The 23,096-nt window shown below is 43.6% G+C and overlaps 1 protein-coding gene across 5 annotated transcripts in view; it reads right to left on the minus strand.

Annotated features, from left to right (window-relative positions):
* The window catches only part of RAF1 (Raf-1 proto-oncogene, serine/threonine kinase), a 1,232,906-nt gene that overhangs the window by 191,134 nt on the left and 1,018,676 nt on the right, over positions 1-23,096 (minus strand). For 3 of the 5 annotated variants that reach the window (XM_069643941.1, XM_069643943.1, XM_069643945.1), the window contains one exon: positions 9,823-9,861. The exons of the other annotated variants lie outside the window; for them this stretch is intronic. In XM_069643941.1, coding sequence (XP_069500042.1) covers positions 9,823-9,861 — 39 coding nt within the window. The remainder of the gene's footprint in view (positions 1-9,822; positions 9,862-23,096) is intronic. 5 annotated transcript variants of the gene reach the window in all.

Below are 23,096 nucleotides of genomic sequence, written 5' to 3' on the forward strand. Positions count from 1 at the left end.
CTGAACTTGTCTGTCCCAGAGAAAAAACCCAGGCTGAGGTTTGAAAGCTAAAAAGACCCATCCTACTGCTGTTAGTGACGTTTTATGTGGCACTTCTCTTGATTTGGCCCAAGCCTGAAAATAAAGCCACCTTTAAAAAGTTTGTTAAAACCTGGCTATTTGACAAATATGACTAATGCTCACATCTATTTTTGCCTGCCTCAAACTCTGTACCAAACGCTGATACCTCAGGGTCTGGGCGTTACATACGTGTAATAAATACATAAAAATAAATAAATACATATCCCCAATGAACCCATGAGAAATTAATTCTCGTGTTTGCATGTTGCGGAACCAACTCTGCTTCAAGACAATGTATAATATTGAACAAAATATTAGGCTAATTCTTCCTCAGCTACTAAAAAGATCCTAAACGTCACAAAATTAGCAATACCTTCTTGTCAACACATCTTTAACTAACCCAGTCACTGCAGCCAAACCAAATACTAATGATAGCACTATTAATGTGGCAACGGGGTACTCGACAGAATGGATTTATCGAGGCCTGAGGCAACTCAGCGATATCCATTTTCTTTCAAAAAAAGTATCCCAGCAGCTTAAATCTAAGTGTTTCATCCCAGAACTCATACGGGTTAAGAAAAAGAAATGCGCCTGGAACCTCAGGCTAATTATATACAGAAAGAAACAGGGTTTCCTTAGACAATGTAAGTGCATTTTCATTACAGGTAAAAGAAGGCATTTTCATCTTGTGTCTGCAAAATCCACCAGAGCAAACTTGAATATAACATTTAATGCATTTAAGAATGCAGTGATGCGATTATAACCTTTCAAAAACGGATTGGAATTGCACATTTCAGTAGGGAAAATAATTGAAAATATATAAAAGGACATTCATATTGCCTTATCCATACGTCTCCAGGCTCAGCAAGGGCTTTCAGTTCTTCTGATGGACAGAGCAGGCCCTAATAACGCTCCTCAAGATTAACCGCCCTTATGTATATGAATCATTAGACTGAGCCCATTGTACGTTATCAGGGGACCCGTGTCCTCCTATTTATAAAGTACTTGCATAAGAAGTGCCAGGAGACCAACGGAATGGAAGTAGTTATTCTACATAACACCCAATAACATCTGCCACTCCAATCACAGAAAACCTTAAAGAGATCTTCAAATATTCCCTGTAGAAGATTCATTCCCACGTCCCTTTGAAGTAGCAATTTCTGCTCATTTATTGAAGCATCCTCGGGTTGATCCAACTCTCTTGGCAGACTTAAGACCCATCTGAAACATGCCACTCCCAGCAAAACTGCTAGAAATGGCAGTGACAGTGCAGCTGCAAACATTAATTGAGAATAACCTTTGCTGGAACACATGTAGGAAGGTTTCCATATACTGCATGGGATAAGTCAGTGGTCATATCAATTCTGAAGAACCTGAGACAACACGCATAATAGTGTGGGATTGGAAGCCTTGTTCATTATACACCAATCAGTGGCTTTTGATACAGTGAATCACTCCATCCTGCGCTCCAATCCTCCAAACATAGGGGTGCCTGGTATGACACTGTACTTACTTGGTCTCTTCCTCTCCTCATATAAAAATAAAATCAGTAATTCGGTCTCCTTTTACTTTGTGTACCTGAAAATTATAGTGCAGGGTTCCACACAGATGTGCTCTTTCCCTGCTCCTTTTTTTATCATTTAATACCTAATCAGGCTTTTTAAAACATATGGCGGTGAGAGTATATACCTATCAAGACAACGGCCATAAAGAACCTCACTGCTTTAGATAGGAAAATGTCATTACTAGATCAGTGTCTCCTAGCAGTGAACAGATTGATGCATTACAATTGTTCAAAGTTAATCTACTAAAATAGGAATCCTAGTGATCAGCATCTCTGACACTGGGATCTCTAAATGGATTTTGGGGGTGTGTCCTTATGGTATAACAAAAACTAACCAACTTTGGTGTTTTGATCCCAAACTAACTATGAAGTCCTTGGTCTCCATGATGCAACAATGTGTTTTCACACTTACAATATTAAAAACAAATTCTTGCCTTCCTAACTTGAACTTTACCACGGAATATCCAGACAGTTTTGACCTAGAAAGGTAATGTCTCGCCTTGAGGCAGAAACATGTCTGGGGATGCGTGTGGTCTCGTGCAGTAAGCATGTGACCTAGCAGTTGGGGCTGGACTATCCTTTTTGGGATCAGAACAAGCCTGATTTGCATATGGGCTTTCCCTTTTCTCTAATGGCTTGGCAGGCAAAGAACAATGGTCTGGAGGGTTGCCCAGAACAATGCCAGAGTTAAAGATTAGTTCAAAACCTTCCAGACATCACCTCTTTTGCTTTGCGTTCGCATTGACTGTGCAACATCATTCACCTGGGTCGATCAAATTATCTTCACTTGTGTCTCCAAAAGCTGCATAATGCCTAATGCAACTGCATGCTACAAGCATGTTTCACCAGCACTGCGTCAGCTGCATTTGCGGACTGTTAAGTAGAAGTAGGTTAATTGTCTGAATATGGCTCATAGCGATTTATTAAGTAGGGCATTGCTTTCTTTGAAAAACTGACCAGCCCACAACCTTCTCACTCATTGTGACTCACATTCGCTCTTCTCCTGACAGTCCGTAAGGCAGAGCATCTCTGGGTGGATACTCTATAGCCCAATTGACTACGATGTCATGGAACATTCTCAAATACCAGTAAAGCTTGTAGAAACCTCAAGCTATTGGAAGGCTCTTAGCGTCAGGAGGCCAGTACTGGTAGTAACAGTTTGCACTTTACAAGAAACACAACAAACGTCTGACAGCCAAATCTATACACTCTGAAATAATGAGCGTGAGCTCATCGAATTCATCTCATGTCCCACTGATCGTACCACCATCTTTTTTTGGTCACGTGGTACAAAGTGCCATGGAAACAAAATCTCTGCAAACATGATCGTTTTAAGGACTGCCACATTTCCTAAATATCTAAAAATGTCTGGTATTACCTTGATGCGCAGATTGTACATTCTTACAAAACTAGAAGATTGAAACATCCTCTGTACATTTTTCCATCAGCACAAAAGCAATTACAATGTCGATTCTCATGCAATTAAGGGGTAACGATGAAAAAGGGACATTTCCAGACGTTTAGGTCCTGCCTGACTGCTCGTGCACCAACAGCTTTTGCAAAATCACGTTAAACTCAAATGCCCTTACCCATATGCTTTATAATTACCCATCGAGAGCGTTAGGATGAAAGTATTAGTTTACATGGTGGTCAGTTACTTCTCAAAAAGGCCACGTTGCCTCAAAACTATTTAAGGCCACTGTTTGCCATTGTGGCTACGAATCTTGTAACAGCCTTCTGTCTCATATCTATTCTCCACTTCGTTATGGCTATGTGTGATCGTTACTAGAAGTACATCTACTGAGAGTCTAGACCCACTGTAAGTTAAGTCTAGCGACCTGAATCTTAACAGCCACCTAGTAAATCAAAATAACCCCACAATAAACCTGCAGAAAAAGATTTAAATAAATAAATAATGCTGCCGCATAAATTATTATTCATAAATGACGGACATATGTAGGTATTATATGAGGACTGTGGACTTAGTGGATATTTGGCAATACATTCTAGAAATTCAAAAGTCTTAATACAGGAGAACAAGGTTGCGCAACAGGTTGGACATCTGTGAAGAGAATACAGTTAATTGTACATCATTAGATTGCCGATATTTGTAACAATATTAGCATTTGAGCAAGCAGACATTAGGGCACATTTCAAAAGCTTTCAATGAGAACATGTGTAGGAATTTTTTTAAAAAAAGCAAACAAAACGAAAACTAGAAAGAAAATTGTAACGCAGAAATCAAAGTAAGATTTAAACCACAGACGAGGAGAGACATTTGCTGTTATTAAAAGTGCATTACAGAAAAAACCGTTGGCAAGGGCCAAAGGAGTCCCAAAGACCAGTTCTGGAAGTGGTGAGGTGAAGTGCAACTAAAACTGTGTCACATGTCAGTGTTGGGACATGGGACAGCGTTCAGGAATTAAACAGATGTGGTAAAATCATGGGAACACAATATTGATGGAAGGGGCAGCAGTTGTGATTCCTCAAAGCAGTTTTTGGAGGGCCCTATATATTAAATTGGTTTTGTACTGTTTTCTGAGGTTGAGAATAATAATAAATTAGCAATGGCACCAAATTTTGCAATGTACTGGTAGTAAAGTACGTAATTCACCGACAAAGGCGGCTTTTTCAACGGCCATATGTTTCAAAATGGCACAAGGTATGTCACCAAAGAGTAGATGAAAACATTTACTCACTGTAGTGGCTCCTGTAATTCCACTCCCTTTTCTACATACTGGTTGGGCGTCCCTCCATTTGCACCGTAAAAGGGCCCTTCTCCTTGTATTTTTAAGGTGCACGTGGGTGCTGCCTGTGGAGTGTGGTTCTGCCCTTCTAGCCCCACAAGTCAGTCTTCCTTTTTCGCGAACCACCTGTGTTGCCAACTAGTTACATTCTAGGGGGCTGACTGACGGGAGCATTGTATCGAGGAAAACGGGACTGAGTATAGAAGACACTACAGTGACTAACTTATTCTTACTTCTTACACCTGGTACTCATTTCCTGCATACTAATTGTGCAATTATACATAACAAAATCCAGGTGGAACCACGACTAACCAATAAGAAGACAGATTCTTCAACACAGCTTGGCCATAAGCAGTATCCAATCTGGAATGGGTAAACCACACCACAGCTTTGGTGATCGTGTCCCATGAAGCCCATTTCTGATCAGCAATGGCAGCTGCTTTGGCTCTGGCAGCATGAGCATTAAACAATCAAGGTGTCTGTGCAGGTAGGCGAGGTAAAACTTCAACGTTCGCTTGACACCAAAGCAGTGTAAAGTTCTGAAAAATGTATGCAAGTCAACCTTCTCATTTACATGAAATACAGAGGCAATCTTTGGAAGAAAAGAAAGATGAGTGTCCAGTACAACTTTTACCTTCTGGAACACAGTGAAGGGCTTGCAGACGAGAAAACCAAACCTATCGCTCACCAACTTCATTCAATGAGGTTAAAGCTAACAGAAGGGCAGTTATGTACGTGACTAACCTGATGCCTGTAGAAGCTGTATGCTCAAAGCAAGGAAGAAGATTGAAGGAAAATAGAACCAGCACCACCCTCCGGCCCACCTGGTTCTATTTTGGAGACTGAATAGATGCAAGACTAACCCCCCTGGCCCCAAGAAGAGGAGGAACCGTCTCCACTGCACTCATACTCCAGAGTTTTGACAACTCCGGATATAATACTGTGGAAATTCTTTGAAGGATAGGAGAAGAGGGAGGGCAGATGGAAACGGGAGCCGAAACCACCAACAGAAGCAAACGGTCTGAAAATCAGTGTCACTAGTCAGAATCACAATGAAAATTATTTCTTAAGCACTGACTAAGCAAGCAAACTGCTTTCAAAATGCTGTATTTAAGCATTTCCTAAGCCCTACCCAGTCATGTGCAGGATAATAAATGCAAATGAACTAAAACAGTCGGAACGTTTTCTAAGCAATGTACTCCATGCTTTTGGAATAATCTCTTGTAGAAGAGACATGCGTCTGACCGTTTTGAAATTCATTTTAACATTTCTATATGTGCGTTTATGAGCCACCAAAGAGGAAGAGCCAGTCCCATAGGATGATGGCATATAAGGAAGCTGCTGCCACTACTAAGGAGTGTTGTGGAGGATGAGAAGATCAACAAGACTCATTTGATGGCCACCAATCTTTTGTTGGTGGAAAGGGAGGAATGTGACTTCTGCCAATTCTTAAAGGCAACCGTCATGTCATTTTGGAGAGTGAATACCCTCAAGTGCTTCACCATCACATCGACATTTGGACAGTTTACAGTCCCCCAGCGGGTGAGTTTTGCAGGTTGCATGTCACTAATTATGTTGGAAGCTAGCTTCCGGCTCTAGAGGGCACAGTCATGGTGCGCACCCTGCGCCACTAGAATAGATATTACTTAACGATTTAATATAGGTGTCATTTACGGCACGCTTAGACATCGATGTTTTCTATTTCTGGCAATTCCACCACCACAGATCAATGTTATCACCAACTGGAACGCTCTGATTCATGGTCTCATATCGTAACCAGAACCGCAGAAGCATGCAGAGCCATGAAGGTCTTTCAGTTTTGGCTAGCCCACCACCACAGATCCATGTTAACACAATGTTATATGACATTGCCATCACCTGAATTTTGATAATATGTGTATATTATTGGAGAAGGTCATCAAACATGCAATCTAGTAAATCTTTCTGCTGTAAGCTTGAATGTTACTCAATAGAAATCTAATAACTCAGATACATATGTCTCTTTTGTCCCCCCGTCCCCATCTTCCTTCCCGGTTTTCGATCGTCATAATTTATCAACTGTTCCCCATGCGTTGGGGCACCATACATGGATAATTCATTCTGTGGCATTGATTAACTCTTCGTTGTACCGAACATCATTGTTCTGATTTGTTTTACCATTTTGAAATGGAAATGTTATGATTTTATGTGTCCATGATAATTGTCTGGTCATGACACTATGGCATTGTGTATATTAGACATCGAATCGGTTAATTTGCCTTGATGAAGACTGCAAAGGTAGAAACACGTGTTGGCAAGAAGGGTAATCAAACGGAAAATAAATCATCACATGATTTACTCAATTGTAATTTTTGTCTTTTGACACCAACTGTATTTGAAGCCAAACATTTGCATTATCAGCACATTGATTTTGGCACATCGGTGTTCTCTTTTTACATTATGCTAGGCAGGGGTTAGCCTAGCCGTGCCACAGTCTGCAGCTGATGGCCACATTTCTACCACAATTCTCATCTAATCTCCGAGTCTCATCGCCCATACACCTGGTATACTCCACACTCCTTGACTCCAGTATTCCAAGGATGAGTTAGCATTAAATCAACTTCAAAACGGTTGGGGAGGAACTTTGTGGATCAAGTCATCGTTTGGGATGGGTTGTGTTGATGGCTCCCAACAGTTTGTGTCAGTAGTTGAGTCAGGTCGAGATGATGCTTCCGCTGGACTGTGTCACATTAGGTTAGGTGAGTTGAGGGCTTGCAACAGGTTAAGCCGGGTTTCTGATCATGTCGAGAGAATGCTTCTGTTGGGGTTGGGTGGGGTTGGTGCTCAGGATGCAGCAAGTCGATTGTTTCTAAACCAGCGAGCGCCAGCCGTCTAGTTGTGATGGTGATACTCTTCAATGGGTTGAAGGAGCATGTCAGAGAACAAAAGCAGCACTGCACGTCCTGTAGCAGATCTAAGCGAGTAGTGTGTGGCAAGCAGGCTTGAACGTGTCAAGGCAGTAAACCGGGTTCTGGGCAGGGTCAACAGGGACAAGGTGTGTAATGTGTTCCACATTTTCACTCCAGGAGGATTATCTGGTCCCTGCAGGGGCCCGTCGCCTCCAGTGAGAAGGATCCTGGTTCCAGTGCACAAGCAAGAGAGGCATCTTGGTCCTAAGCACTTTCACTCCACACGTGCTGACAGTAATATGAAATTAGTAGCTACCATGACATGAGTTGAATGTGCCACCAGGTGGCTGGAGTACACCATTACTATGTTTTGAAACAGAGACTGACGATTAAAAATCCACCTCTGCCTGATGGAAATGAGTGTCCAAGCAACTGTTCAGGTATGAACATGTGACCTTTAAACATCCCCTGCTGCCACTGTCAGTGGAGGATGTCAGGAGAAAATCCCAGCAAAGATATATGGGTTATGTTTTTTTGCATGGAACAGTATAAAAGGGATGTCAGATTAGCAGGCCTCCCTTTCAGAAACAGAATGACCCACATCACTTTATTGCTAAAAATCAATAAATTCAGGCTATCTCGCCCTCACTAGAAGGCATTCAGTCACATGGCCCCACAGGAGGGACACATGTGTTCAACAGGAGGAGGGGTGTTCAATATAGATCAACCCTATATTATAAAATCAGCAGTGAATATTTTGTGTAAGGTTTTGATGTACCGATTTTTGGAATGCTTGAAATTAGGGTCATTGTATAATCTACAGACATGGGGTTGGTGTCATTCCGTCCACCTTTAGCCCACTTTAATGGTATGCAGTCCAAACTGCAACTCCTTAGGCATTTGAAGTCCATTCACTGATGAAGTTGTGTACAAGTGACGATTTCGTGTAACGTTTCATTTGAGTCTGGTGGCATTCCGTTCCACATGCATCCAACTTTGATGGTATACTGTCCAAATCTACAATTCCTAAGGCGTTTGAAGTTTATTAACTAACATTAACTGATGAGGTTGTGTGATGAACTTTTGTAAGTGATAAGTGACGGTACTGTTACGCTTTGAATTGGGGATATTGTATGTATCAGTCTGCTGTCTTTCCGTCCCACATTTCTCCAACTGGTATACTGTCAACTTTACAATTCACCCAATTAAAAAGGAGGTATGATACAGATGAATTGGTGGTAACATGGAAAACTGTTGGCCACCACAAAACCATTGAGCCTAGGCTCTGAAGAACCCCCGGACACATACTATTAATGACCCAAGGGGACGTAAAGTTTAACTAGAGTAAGTGCTGCACCTTCAGAGCTCAATGCCCTTGCAGTCCCAACTTGTGAAAAGATGACTTGTAGGCCTTGTAAAAGGAATTGAAAGCTCCTCAGCGCCCACATCGGTTAAAGCCCTGCGGGTCCCGAAGTTAGCCTGATATAACGGGAGGAGCCCGCTATAGGATCCAAAGGACCACACCCAATAGAGGAACTCACTTGACTGAAGAAGTCCTGCTGGTGTGCCTGTGAAAACAAAGGGCTACTTAAATTGGGAGGCTTTGACTTCTTTTTGGCAAATTCCTTTAGGTGACCTGGAGGGGACCTAGAAAAGATATCCTTCCAGTGCTGGAGTTTGTTCTTTAATGCTCTTGGAGAGAGCATGTTTCAGGCAACTCATGTGTCCCACCTGTGTTAGTGAGAGAAGCTGACAGACAGAAGCTCCAGGGGTACGGAGGCAGGCAAGTTAAATATAATGGAGAAAGCAAAGAAAGGAGGTACAGGCATCCATTCCCGACTGTGCAGAAAACAACACCTGGGGAGGGATGTCAAACAATTAATTAAGGGGACTGCATGCAATTTATAGACTATTATTTAAAGGGTAAACAATGGATTGGAGTGGAGCTTTGATCATCTGCTAACCCTTTGCAAGTGGTCAAAACCTCAAACATGTTACAAAGAATGCAGAGATATGGGCTGCTTGTCAGAGTATGCCAAGCCCCCAAAAAGTCAACATTCATTCCCTTGCATATATTTTCACTTTCAAATGCTTCATGCCATTTAAGACAAGGGACTCTTAAAACAAATTGATCAATACTTGGATGATTCACTAGGTGACTTGAAGGTTCCCACAAGGTTCACAAGTCCTAATATAGGGTTGAGGAAGATTCATAAACGTTGTGTGGCAGACCAGCTAACCATAAGCAACAAAACACTGCCAATATTGCAGTCTGTAAACCTTTAACACAGTTTGTTGATGACCAAAATTTTAATTGGCTGGGCCTTCATCAGTGGCAACATCCAACATATACCCTGGAAAAACCTATAGAGGATGACTAAGAATTTAAACCATGCTTTCAGAAACTAAACCATGTGCGCAAGAAGAAAAACAAAAAGTACCAGAAGGATGGGAAAGCTTGCCAAAAAGAATAAACCAACATAAAAGTAAGAAACCCGAAGCAAACAGAAATGAAGCCAATCATATAGACAAGTTAAACACTTAAATCAATGGAAAAAAGTACCTGAGACTCAGAACAAGAGGGTGAAGGTTCCAACCAATGCTGTAGAAAAAAAGGAATTTACGAATGAGCTAAAGGATGGCAACTTGGAGGCACTGTATTCCACTGAGTACACTGAGAAACTAAGGGTGGTGTGCACATAAAAATATATATGCTGCCCTAAAGGGTACCAACATGTGTTCTGGGCATGTGGATTCAGAATACTAAAATGTAGAGACAGAATAAACATATTTTGTATTCAAAACCTAATTACATTTCCCTAATCAAGGGCGTTCGAAACATTGTTGTAGTAAGACTCAGAAAGCATGATTTGTACAGATACAACCAGGAATGTAAAGGTTTAGAATTTATCAAAATGATTACAATTATGCTACGATTACTGCCAGTTGTATTGTACAATTCACATTTCTTCAAGAACGGTTCACAGTAGCTTTGAGCAATTAACTTACATTCATCAATTTCAAACTGGTCTAAACCAACATCTTGATACAGAATTTATCAGGAAATGCACACAGAACGCTCCAACAGAGCAACAGCAGATATTCGAATGTGCTAATGTATTGATAATTTACTCATATCATATTTTAAAATGATTGAAAACTAGACCTTATCTGGTACGCTGCAAGAAGGGCCTCACATGAACATACCCTTATGTCAAAGACTTGTATCAAAAGAAGAAAAAAGAAACGTTTTTATATGGATGCCATGAATGAACAACTAATCTTTGCTTAAAATAACGATACACTTAGTGACTTCATAGATCTTTGCAAAAGAACCGGGTGCTCAAAGTGTTGAACAAGTTACTTACCCCTAGTAATGTTCTTTGGACTGGATGTTCCTCCCACGTATTTCCATTTTATGATAAAAATATCTTCCAGCAGCTTTGGAAATATTTTTTCGACAGAGGGGACGCTGTGCGTCGATGCTGTTGACTCCATGTCCATCGAGGGCTTCCATCCCAGCGTTCGACGCACAGCCCCATTGGCTTCAGTTTGTTTTTACGCCTTCCTCATGCAGAATTAACAGTATTGAGTCCCAGACAGTACTGGACACTGAAAGAGCACATTGTTCAATGCCTGGAAATTCTACAGCAAGGTAGGTTAGGATGGGTGATGAAGAGTACGTGGGAGGAACATCCAGTCAAAAGAACGTAACCAGGGTTAAGTAACTTGTTCTTCGAATGGATTGCGTCCTCCCACATATTCCCCATTTTATGATAGACTCCCAAAGTAGTGTTAGGTTTTGGAGGAGAGAGTAAGAATGTTCAGTTTCAAGATTTGTCATGGATCGAGTATAAGACTGCTTTCCCAAATCCTCCTTCCTGGCTAGAGGATGAATCCAGAGAGTAATGCTTCGTAAAAGTATTACTCTCAACCGGCTGCTGCACAAATGTCTAATCGGCACCACTCTTTGAAGCAGAAGATGTTGCTATGTCCCTTGTGGAATGGGCTCTTAGAGCTTCTGGGGGATGGATCTCTGTAGCACTCAGAAATAGCCAGAATTATCCATCTGGATAAAGTTTGCTTTGTGAATGGAAGCCCAGTTTGTGTTCAGTGCACCCAATCAAAGCTGGTTGCGTTGACATCTCTTTGTCATCAGATATGTAAAAGCTCAAAGCCCTTCTGGGATCAAGCCTATGTAGCCTTTCCTTTTCCTTGCCAGAATGAGGGGGCAGATAGTCAGAAGAACAAATTTCAGGGCTAAATGGAAATTCGACACAATCTTGGGCAAAAAAGAAGTTTTAACTCCAATAGTAAATTTTGGCTTACTAGATAGGGCCTGCAACTCACTCACCATGTGAGCTGATGTTAAAGCAACTGGTTTTAAATGTTAGCAGTCTTAATGGACATGAGTGGAGTGGCTCAAATGGAGCACACATCAGAAATTTCAATACCAGATTAAGATCCCAAACTAGGACTTGAAACAGAAGGAACACATTAGTGAGCCCTTTAGGAAATTGTATAAACAATGGTATTTTGAAATATGATACGTCTTCTGAGGTGTGCTTGAAGATTGAAAGCACCGCCAAGTATCCTTTAATGATCCCAATCTGGAGCCCTAGATTAGCCAGATTTAACAAAAAAGACAAGACCATAAGTGTACTGCATTGAAAAGGGTCCACATCCTTTTCCCTACACCAGCTGCATAATCTATTCCAATTGCAGCGGTATGAGGATTTTGTTGCTGGCCTTCTGGCTGAAAGCAAAATCTCCATCACGTCGTCCGGGAGGTCCCAATCCTTAAATCTCAACCTCTCAGAAACCATGCGTGAAGGTTGAGTGTCCTGACCTCTGGATGGAGAACCAGAGCCTCCTCTCCTGAGAGAAAGTCCTTTCTTTGTGGAAGACATATTGGAGGGCAGATAGACATGTCCAGAAGGTCTGGGTTCCACGTCCTCCTGGCCCAATACAGAGCAATTAGGATCATGGATTTCCCAAACTTTCTCAACCTCCAGTTCACCCGAGGAATGACTGGGATTGGTGGAAACATGTTCAGGAGTGGAAACTCCCAGTCCACTACAAACATCTCCTAGAGCTCCTCTTGGGGGAAATCCACAGGAGCAGAACAGTTTGCTCTTTCGGTTGACACTGGTCGCAAACAGATCCACTTGAGGGGTTCCCCCAAAGGGTGAAGATCTCTTGAAGGACTTCCTGAGCTAGTTCCCAAGCGTGGGAGATTGTGCTCTGCCTGCTCAAAGTGTCTGCGCCGTATTCTCCTTTGCAACAAGGTGAACTGCTGACAGGGAGACTACTCCTTGAATCGCACCCAGAACCAGAGCTGCATTGCTTCTCTGCACAGCGGTAGTGACCCTACACCTCCTCTCTTGTTGAAATAGTACATGGCCACTGTGTTGTCTGTCATTATCAGGACATTCTTTCCCCATAGAGGGTAGAAAGGCTTTCAGCACTAGTCTGATCGTCTTCCGCTCCAAAAGGTTGATGTGTAGTTTCGATTCTGATGGAGACCAACAACCGCTGTCAGATCATTGGTGTGGACTCCCCACCCCGTGAGTGAGGAATCCGTAACTACTGTTCACTCCGGCCACTGTTTCCAAAAAAGTTCTCCCTTCAGGATATTGTTCTTGCAAGCCCACCACAAAAAGATCCTGTGCAACCCTGTTTTGAACCTGAAGGGGTTCTGTCACCCTCTCTGAGAAGTGAGACCCACTGCATCCTGAGGCCCCATTGAAGGGATCTCATTCTCAGGTGAGCCTCTGGCACCAGGAAAATGCAGGCTGCCATGAGGCTGAGCAACCTCAAAAAGTCAAAGGCCGGAAGATGTTGGGCACTCTGGAATTTAGTGACCATCTGCAGAATTTGTTGAGCCCTTAACTCGGGTGGCAAAGCTTTTCCCAAGGATGCATCCAGGGCTGCTCCTATGAATTGGAGTCTTTGAGAAGGTATCATGAGGGACTCCTTGTAATTGGGGGAGAAGCCCAGTCTGTGGGGAGAGTGGCAAGTAATGCTGAGATGTCCCAGGGCGTGTCCGGGAGACCAAGCACTGATCAACTAATCATTCAGGTAGGGGTAGATGTGAATCCCCCCTTTCTCCTCAGACTCGCTGCCACCACCGCCATCAACTTGGTGAACACCCTTGGGGCAGAGGTTAGCCCAAATGACAGAACTTGAAACTGATAATGAGAACTGCAAATCTCAGGTACTTTCTGTGCTCGTGATGGATCAGCACATGAAAATAAGTGTCCTGAAGGTCTAATGACACCATCCAATCCTGAAACTGGAGGGCCTAAACGATCTGAGAAAGTGTGACCATTTTGAACTTGTCCTTTCCGAGGAACTTGTTCAAGCGTCTCAAGTCCAAAATGGGTCTCAATCCTCCGTCCTTCTTGGGGATTAGAAAATAGGGAGTGTACCACCCTTTGTTCCTCTTCGTCACAGGTACCGGTTCTATAGCACCCTTCTCTAGCAGGCTCAACCTTTCCTACACAAGGAACAGATTTGGAACCTTGAATGAGTGGCTCTCCGGTGGATAGTCCTGAGGCCTGGGCTACTGTTTCTAATGCCCATGCATCTGAAATAATGCCATTCTTTCAGATGTAGTGAGAGTCTGCCTCCAACCAGGGTCTTGTGGGTTAAGACCTCTGAGAGGTATTGAGGTAGCTGAATCATCGGCTGATGGTAACGTAACTGTTACTCGGGCAGGCTTTGCACCTCTCCCTCGGCCACCACAATGGCATTTTCTCTGACCCCTTTGACCAGCTAGTCCTCTCGCTCTTCCAACTGAGTAAAACAGAAAGGAATAAGCGTTCCAAGATGATCCACTGGGATGAAGGATTGTGGCCGTCTGATGGAGGCTCCAAGGCACTTGGCCACTGCCTTTGAGGTCTGCAGCTTCTCTAGGCTTTTGTCAGCCTTGCTGTCAAACAGCCGGGTGCTGTTGAAGGGCATGTTGAGAAGCCTGGACTGCACATCCGGTGCAAATCCTCAACCAGACAAATATGTGCTTACTGTATGTAAATATGTATTACTGTGCTTGCCGCCATGATTCTGCTGATGCTATCAGCTGAGTCCAATCCCGATTGCAGGGATTCGCACCTAGCCATCTCTTACATTACTCAGGAAGCAGTCTCTTTCTTCCCGTTCTGAATGTGAATTTTGTTATAGCGCAAGTGGAATTTGTGGACTTGAGCACCATTCTTCCTGAAGAAAATACCTTTCTTGCCCAAACGTCGAAGCGCTCATCATCTCCATTTGGTGGGATGGTAGGGTATGGAGTCTGTTTCGAGGTTGATATTGCTTCCTGACTAACTAGGCTTTCAGGTAGCTAGGGTCACTACTAGATTTTATTTTTGGTAAGGTTTTTGTTCACTGCAGGGTTCGCCTCTGATCCTCCCAATTCGCCATGCCCCTTTTCTGGAGAGCTACATGGAAAGGAAGGATTGGATTCTTTTGAGGACCTTTATCTAGAAAGTCTGTTAAGTCGTCATGTCATGCTCCAACGGTGGAGCAAGTTTGCCCCATCCCATAAAGTCAATTACTCTAGTCATCAGATGCCTTTAAGAAGCATCAGCATGGTCTGCCGGATCCGGCTTGCTAAACTTCATCTCATATGAAGTGTCAACAGCACTAGCTGACTGCAAATTCTCATAAATCCTTTAGCCTGGATTCTTGTGAAACAAGGCTTTCTGGAATATTCGATTTGCTTAACGCAAATCCAAATAGTGGAGTATCTTGATCTGAGGTTTAGTATTCTTAAAAAATTGGGGATAAAGACTTAAAGAAATCTTTTTAGGTAGTGGTTTGTAAGATTTCTGAATTTCTTTATGTTTGGAAGGTAAAGGCGCTGACCCCGACACCAACGGTGTCGACGACTTTGACGTTTATGGCATTGACGATGGTGATGCTAAAGGCGTCGACATCTTCAATGACTTTTCTGTCAATCTTCTCTTCGACTGAGCCCTCAAAGGGCTTGACTCTCGACTCTAAGGAGTCTTCCACGATTTCTCGCTGTGTCCAGATCTCAAAGGATCTAGCAGGGTCTCCAGCTTAGGTCACAGGCTTGAGGGTGCCTTATTTGGCTCGACAGGAGCATGGCTTTTTACCTTCTCCTTCGAGGGGGTTGGCACCTCTCTCAAAGATTTTCAGCATTTCCAGCCTGAAATTCTCCAGCTGTGGTGGAGTGGAGTATTTAGTTGGACAGGTTATGCTCCTCTCCGAGGGAGAATCCGATGAACTCTAAGTGGGTGATGTATAATGCCTTTTCTTCAAATTCCTCGAATATGCGGAATGACGGGACCCGCATAAGTGTCTTTGACCTTTTCCTACGAGGAGAGTCACCTCTCGACTCATCATATGATTGTTTCTTCGATGGAGTTATAAAAGGGGATTTAGTAGTTGGCCCACCTTCTGCTCGTTTCCCTTTATGCACCCTTTATGCACTCTAAAAGCCTTACCGGTGTATGACACCAAGGCACCACAGACACACCTGACATGTTGGAGCTGCAGTTTTAACACTTTTTTAACCGAGTATTCAGGGTTGACGGTGCTGTAGACAAGGCCATAGTACTTGAACGAAGATTTCGCACAGAAAAAAACAAAAGCACGTTTTAATTCTTTGAAGCATTCACTATTGAGAAAAAAAAAAATCTGAAGCGAACAATCGATGCGCGTACCATATATAGTGACAATGACGTCGACTCCAGGATGGAAGCCCTCGAGGGCCATCTTGTCGACCACATCGTCGCACAGCGCCCACTGTCGAAACAAAAGTTCTGAAGCAACTGAAGCTGGAAGGTGTATCATAAGATCATGAGATCATGAGATGAGGAATACGTGGGAGGACACAATCCATTCAAAGGGGCCATTCAGTAAAGTAGTGAGATTACCCATTAGGGTCACTAACAAACACTCAGTTTTCTGCTAATATTCCAGCAATAATCCTGCAAAAAATACCCTTTATAACTGTCAAGAAACTGAGGGGTTGGAAAAACGTAAAATTGTTCCTGTATAGACACATGCTGCTGTTCTTGCCACACACAGGAAGAAACCACTTTGAGTTAAAACACTACAGGAACCAATATGCATATTGCATGTCACAACTGCCAATGCCGACACATTAACCTAGGTTCCCATCCTTCCAAAGTTCACTGGCCAGCAATATTGTGCTAGCATGCGTTATGAAAACATACCTAATTTTATTTAAGAACAACAAGATTTTCATTAAAATATGGTATATGCATATGGCTCATTTGGCTGTGTGTACATGTCTGAACCATCACCTTAAGTGAGGCAACTCTCCAATAAATGTAACATTTTCCTTTGAAGTGAGCACCTTATATATCCACACTGAATCTGTTGGTTGACTTCATGACCATCAGTCTGGCTTCAGCGCTGTCAGAGCACGGAAACTGCTCTCCTGAACATCCCCTTGACTTCTTATCGTTCTTATCATGCTTGATCTCTCTTCTGCCTTTGACACTGTCAACCATGCCATCCTGCTCAACCGTCTCTGTGATAACCTGGGTATCACCCGTCAGGCTCTGGCGTGGCCGACTTCTTTCCTCTCCGACCGACCCTCCCAGGTCCAACTTGGGTCCTTCCGCTCCGACATCTTTTTCTCTACCTGTGGTGTCCCAGGGATCTAACCTCTCTCCCTGGTTGTTCAACCAATACCTGGCACTCCTTGCCCACTGCATCGCCACTCTCTGTCCCAACTTTCAGTGCTATGCGGATGATACCCAGCTCATTTTCAGGCTACCCTCGGCCTCCTCCTCTCCTTCCCTCATCTCTGACTGTCTTTCTGCCTTCCAGGAATGGTGTGCCGCCAACGACCTCTGCCTTAATGCCAGTAAGACTGAGATTCTACTCATCGGCACACCCACTCCCTCCTTCCCTGTAGCTCTCTGGCCGGCCTCTTGGCCCTCCTCCGACTCCCACCTGCAAGGCTAAAAACCTCGGGGTCATCTTCGACTCTGCACTCTCCTTCTCCAATCACATCTCTGACGTCTCTAAGAAGTCACACTACCAGCTGCACCTCCCTAGAGGTAGTCTTCCTTTCCTCTCCTTCCCCCAGAAGCTCACCATCTCCAGAGCCCTGGTCCTCTCCAAGCTGGACTACTGTAACAGCCTCTATCTAAATCTGCCTGCCTCCACTCTCCGCCCTCTGCAACTTATCCAGAACAGGACTGCGAGTCCTTGGCCTCAAGCCCAGGGATCGTATCTCTCCAGGACTGAAATCTCTGCACTGGCTCCCAGTGGCTGCGAGGATTAAGTTCAAAACCCTCTGCATTGTACACAAGGCCTTCTGGGGTCTGGGGCCGCACTACCTTCAACTCTCTCTTCCTAAATATCTTCCCTCTCGAGCTCTTTGCTCATCTGCCTCCAACTCCCTTAGGGTCATTCGCTTCTCCAAGCAACGAGTTGGTGGCAGATCACTCTCTTCGGCAGGGGCCTCGCTCTGGAACAGCCTTCCTGCCTCCCTGAAACTCGAGGAGAACCATCTCTGGTTCCGGTAACACCTCAAAACCTTCCTCTTTGCTTCTGCTTTCTTTCCTCCCCTCCCTTGTTGAATTCCTGACTGAAACTGCACTGGGTACCTGGCCACCCTTCTGATCTCTGGCCCAGGCCCTTTCAATTACCCACCTGCACTGCCTCCCTGGCAACCCATGTACTTGGGGACTGTTTTTCTGTATCCCTTCAGTCTCCCTACCAGCACTTACGTCTGCACTTCCTTGCACTGGCCTCTAGCTGGCTGTTTTATGTGTCTTATTATTCCACTTCCCATGTACTGCACTTACCCCTCTCCCCTCCCCCTGCGCACTTTTCCTCCCCCACTTCCCATGCACTTTTCCTTTCCTCCCCTTCCCATGCATTTGCGCGATCCGAATGACACCTGGCCTAGTAGGATCGTCATTTGTCCTCCCTTTGTTGCCCCCCCCTTGCCTCGTCGCGCCTTGAAACACTTGTGTATAGGTGCGTTATAAATGCCATATCATATCATGGTTGAAACGTGCTGTAAGATTCAACACGAGTGCGCAACTGCACCATCGAACAAAGAATGACAGTAAACCAGCTGCTGGGATAAAATCTGAGAGACCCACTGGCCCCTGGGAAGGCAAAGAGACAAAATGTGTGAAAGGCTCTCCTTGTATTGCAGCAATCCTCCTCTTTCCTCCATTTTAAATGGCCTACCTAGGGATTTCTAAAGAGCCACACAGTGGGAATATCTCAATGTACTCATAGTGGCACAGTTGTTATTTTGTTGGCTCTTTGTCTCTAAGCTGCACTCTAGAGTCTCTCTTAAATCTCCCCTGTGCAATTTTGACATGCAATACAAGTATTGAACGGCATAGTTGTTATAGGTACTTCAAGAAAATACAATACACTTCATTGCAACATCTTATGCAATTCACTTGGGTCTCTTTATGCATATTTGGGACATTGCTGATATAATTTTCTATTCTACCTCATTGTTCCCTCATCTTTTCTGACCCGAATGTGGTCTCCTTGCATGAGATCTATCACCCAACACTTGTGGAATGGTACTTGAATCTTTAATATATGGTTTTCATAGTAAGACAAGACTGGGCATCACCCCGACAAGTGGGCATGCTAGACATTGTATTATTGACATGTCTATCGGATATGTATGTTGTGTACTTGTAACTGCATGTTTTATTGTGCATCCGATTTCCATATAGGCATTCCAGAACCATCAATGAGGACAGATAACCAGATTGAAAGAGTTGCTTGTACTCGCCCTGCTCCATGTTTAGCACAATGCTCATTAGAATATTACTAAGTCCCACAGAACATCCTTCAGTGTCCAGCCAGCACTTACTAATTCAGCAATCCTCACTGAACACAGTAAATATTATTGACAACATAATGCCATTGTGCTATTCATCTCCGTTAATAATTGTACATTTGGCATATTTATTTATTCTACAGTTGAAGGCAAGTCATTGAACTGTTGATTTCATGAATAAGCACACTTAAGTGTGCTTAAGGGTCACACATCAAAAGAGCTTTGAAAATGTAAATAGGACAGTGAGGTGCCATAAAAGAAACAAATATATTTATCAGTTTGTATGGACGTATAGCTAAGAGACAAGTGGACAAAACTGGTCTTGTGGTTCGAGCTCGGTGGAGGAGCAGAAAGAGGAAGACTGATTCCACCGATATCCTCTTCCATGCTGTCAGTAAACTCCAAGTTGACTGAGCAGGCTTGGCCGTTGATGTTTGCTTGTTGGACTCATTTTATACATCACACATGCCTACCTACGTCTGCAGCAAAATTACGTAGCAGCAGAATGTTGATCACTGAAAAGGGTCTGGTGGCCCTGAAAGAACTTGACCAAAGGGGCATAGAACGGACTGGACTCTTGCAGTACACTGTACTGAACTACACACTACCTCCACTGATGGCCCAAGTACAGGAAGGTGAAGGAGGGCAGGCATGTGCAGATCTGGATTGCTCCCTTCCATCTTTTCAGAAGTAGTGGGCAGACCACCCCATATCTGTTCCAATCAGACACTAGCGACTAACTTATCAGTTACTGACGGTGCAAATCACGCCACGTCTCACATCATGTCCATGTGTTCTAAACATTGATCAACCTTGTTGGCGGAGTTAGCAAATTCAAGTTTTCACTCTCCAATGTGCTCAAGCTCCAAGACAAACAAGGGGTCTTTTCTTCAGAAACCAAGCGGCACAGTGGAGAAAGGGGAAATAGCTCTACAGCTGGTGCCATCAACCTTTAATGACTCTATGGTACTGGATCAACCATTTGAACGCCGCTGTGAGACTATGGAGGGCACTAACAGGGGTTTTAGAACAACCCCTATAGGGGTGGGATTTCTACCCACACCAACGTCTTGTCGTCAAGCCTCCTGTTATACAACTCTGTGATCCCATCCCCAGTTAAGCAGAGATCTATTTTTAATAGACTTAAGACTTTTTCACTCCCTGCAACACAGCGATGATACAACTCTGCCATTTTCTTGCAAATGGACTCATTGGGGCCAGCTTCTATATCAGCATTGCACCTTGTGCTAGAATCATTGCTCAGACTTTACGACAACATCAAAGATGTTGCGGAGGACAATGCTAAAATACTGGCCACTCTCGATACCAAACTGCAGGGAGGTGTAGAGAGCCTTTCATGTGTGCCTAAATCCCCCGAATTCGAGGGTCGCATTCCTGACAACATCTTGTTGAACAGTGGTAATGTAGGGGAGGTTCCTCCTGAAGACATAGCGGGTGTCGTGTCGGTACATGAAATTACCAGCTTGTCAAACCAAAGTCGAATGCCTGACACTGCAACAGCTTTATTGGAGGTCCAGTTCATGGAAGAGGAGCATGGTCCTGGGGATGCTAATGCACCACATGACGATGCTATTGAATTCTTGACCGCAACAGAAACCTCCTTCTCAAATAACAATGGGCATTTTTAGCAAGTACATTCTAGAAGACAACGAAAAAAAAGGAAGGGCCAAGACCAAAGGAAAAGAAAGAACTTGCCTTCACCTAACATTAAGAGGCAGAAAAAAAGTGTGCAGAACTTCATAGTTACACTATAGGAGAGTGGATCAGTCAAGGACTTAGCGCTAGACCAACAGCTGCAATGTAACTCCTGTGTGTCTACAGTCTCCGATAGCAACAGGGCCCAGACTACGAGGCCCAAGAAAAAGGCAACCACCAAACAAAGCAAGATCACCACCTTTCTATGTAATCGCATACAGACTCCAGAAAATTCTTTAACCAGCCCCACGGAACATGTAGAGGAGGTTGTTTTGATAGCGAGCGCGGCTCTTCAGGGCGCTTCTGGGCATTTTTCTACCCCTGTTGCAGAGATCTCTACATTTCCTCTGCAATAGGCGCCAGTATGCATCAACGCCAGTGATCAAAGTAGGCGGAACAGGTTCTAGGACGCTGTCATGGGCTCGGAGTTACAAACGAATTATCAAATGTTTATGAACAGAAGTATGACGTTGACAGCATTCCAGGCAATTCCAATGTTGTGCGCACTGCGCTCTGATAATATAGTTTGAGTTGTTTTTTCCAAGAATGGGGTCAAGAGATTTGTATGCTATTTTACATCTAATTTAATTGTGCAAATTGTTTGTTGAGAAAGACAACTGCTGAAAACGCTGGGTTATCAGCCATTTGAATTGTACTTACCAATTTCTGACTTTTTTGCCCCTTCATCACCAGCTTGTACCGTGGATGCCTCATCCTCAAACACCAACACTTCAGGGGGAGTACCCAACGCATCTATGGAGGACTGGTCATGCTAGGAAGAAGCAGTTAAAAGGTGTGCGAAGGTACGATCCTCCAAGAACATCCTCTAGGATGGGGCACGAATTGTTGCATGGAATGTGTGTGGTTACATGAACCTAACTAGGGATGCCAAGAGATGTGTATACTCCTGATTCAAGAATCTATGGCCACAAACCCTTTTGAGTTGAAGGGATTTCATACCTACTGCAAAAGTGCAACCAGAAGGGGTCATCCTCTGGGAGTGCGGGGGGGGAGGAGCCTGGCCATAGCAATTGACCATTGTTGCCATTATGAAGCGAAGACTCAATGTAAAGATCTTTTGGCTGTGTGATTTTTTCTGGTGGAACAAAGGAGGTTTTGTTTGTGAATGTAGGTTGGAATCCTGATAGACACCTTGTCAGTTTTCATAAGGCTTTGGACAGGTTATTGGAGGGATGGTTGGAAGTGACTAAACCTTGCACCATCATTAACGGCGGTGACTTCAATGCCAGCTGCACGGATGGGTTTAAATGTAGGGACAATGATCAAAGGCCTTTGATTCTTCCCCCTATGGACGTTGTGCCTGCCACGATGTGGGATGAGTACTTGAACAACTGGGGTCAAGAAATAGGTCTACCCAGAGAGGAGGATTCTGATCAGGCGTTCTTCACCTTGTGTAGGGGAACCAAGCGATCATGGATTGATAATTGTTATGTTTCATCCACTTTGAGTCCTAGGTGTGAGCCACCTGTGCGTACCCCCTTCTTTGGTAGCGATCATTGCCCTGTGGTACTAACCTTGAGCTGACCTTTGAAAGAAAGGGGGGGTGACTCCTCATTCGGGTTGCACTGCTTTTGGCAAAATTTGAGTAGGAAAAAAATATTGCAAACATATATAAAGTTTGAAATAGTTTTGCAATAAGTAATATTCAGACAGAATGTCAAGACCACAAAAACATTTTTTACAAAAACCTTATTTATAGAAGATTGTAAACAGGTCTGCCGACATGTGGTTCGACCCTCACCGGGCGCTTTTCAAGGCAAAACTGTGAATTAGATGATCAAAAAACCATATAACATAACATTAAAGGGAAAAAAGAAACAGGGATGGAAAACAAATCATATATACCCCATGAGTTAGGTTAGGTACAAGTGCAGTCCACCAAAAAAATGGGAATGGAAGAACACATGTTTACATCACACCCAGATATGGATAAAGGGCCAAGTGCAACAGAAAGCAACACAGAAGAACGAAAAATTGAAATTTAAAACAAATATAACAATGCATTACCAATGTAGATGATGAATATTGTCATTTCCGGAACAGGATATTGTGGAACCAAGCGACCCAAAAAAGGTGGGCGGGGCTGAAGAGAGGTTCCCGATTAGCAGTCAAGAAGACTCGGTATCACAGTGTTGTGGTTCAATAGATGACCACCACAAAAACCAGCAAATTAGTTCTCTATTTATTTACCGATCAGTGTCACACACAGTGACTTATATTTCAAAAGAAGGAATGAGATTGAGTAGCATGCCAGACCCATTTGGGTATGTGTGCTA

The sequence above is a fragment of the Ambystoma mexicanum genome, chromosome 2p (genome assembly GCF_040938575.1).
Source record: "Ambystoma mexicanum isolate Mex_15411 chromosome 2p, UKY_AmexF1_1, whole genome shotgun sequence".
NCBI lineage: Eukaryota > Metazoa > Chordata > Amphibia > Caudata > Ambystomatidae > Ambystoma > Ambystoma mexicanum.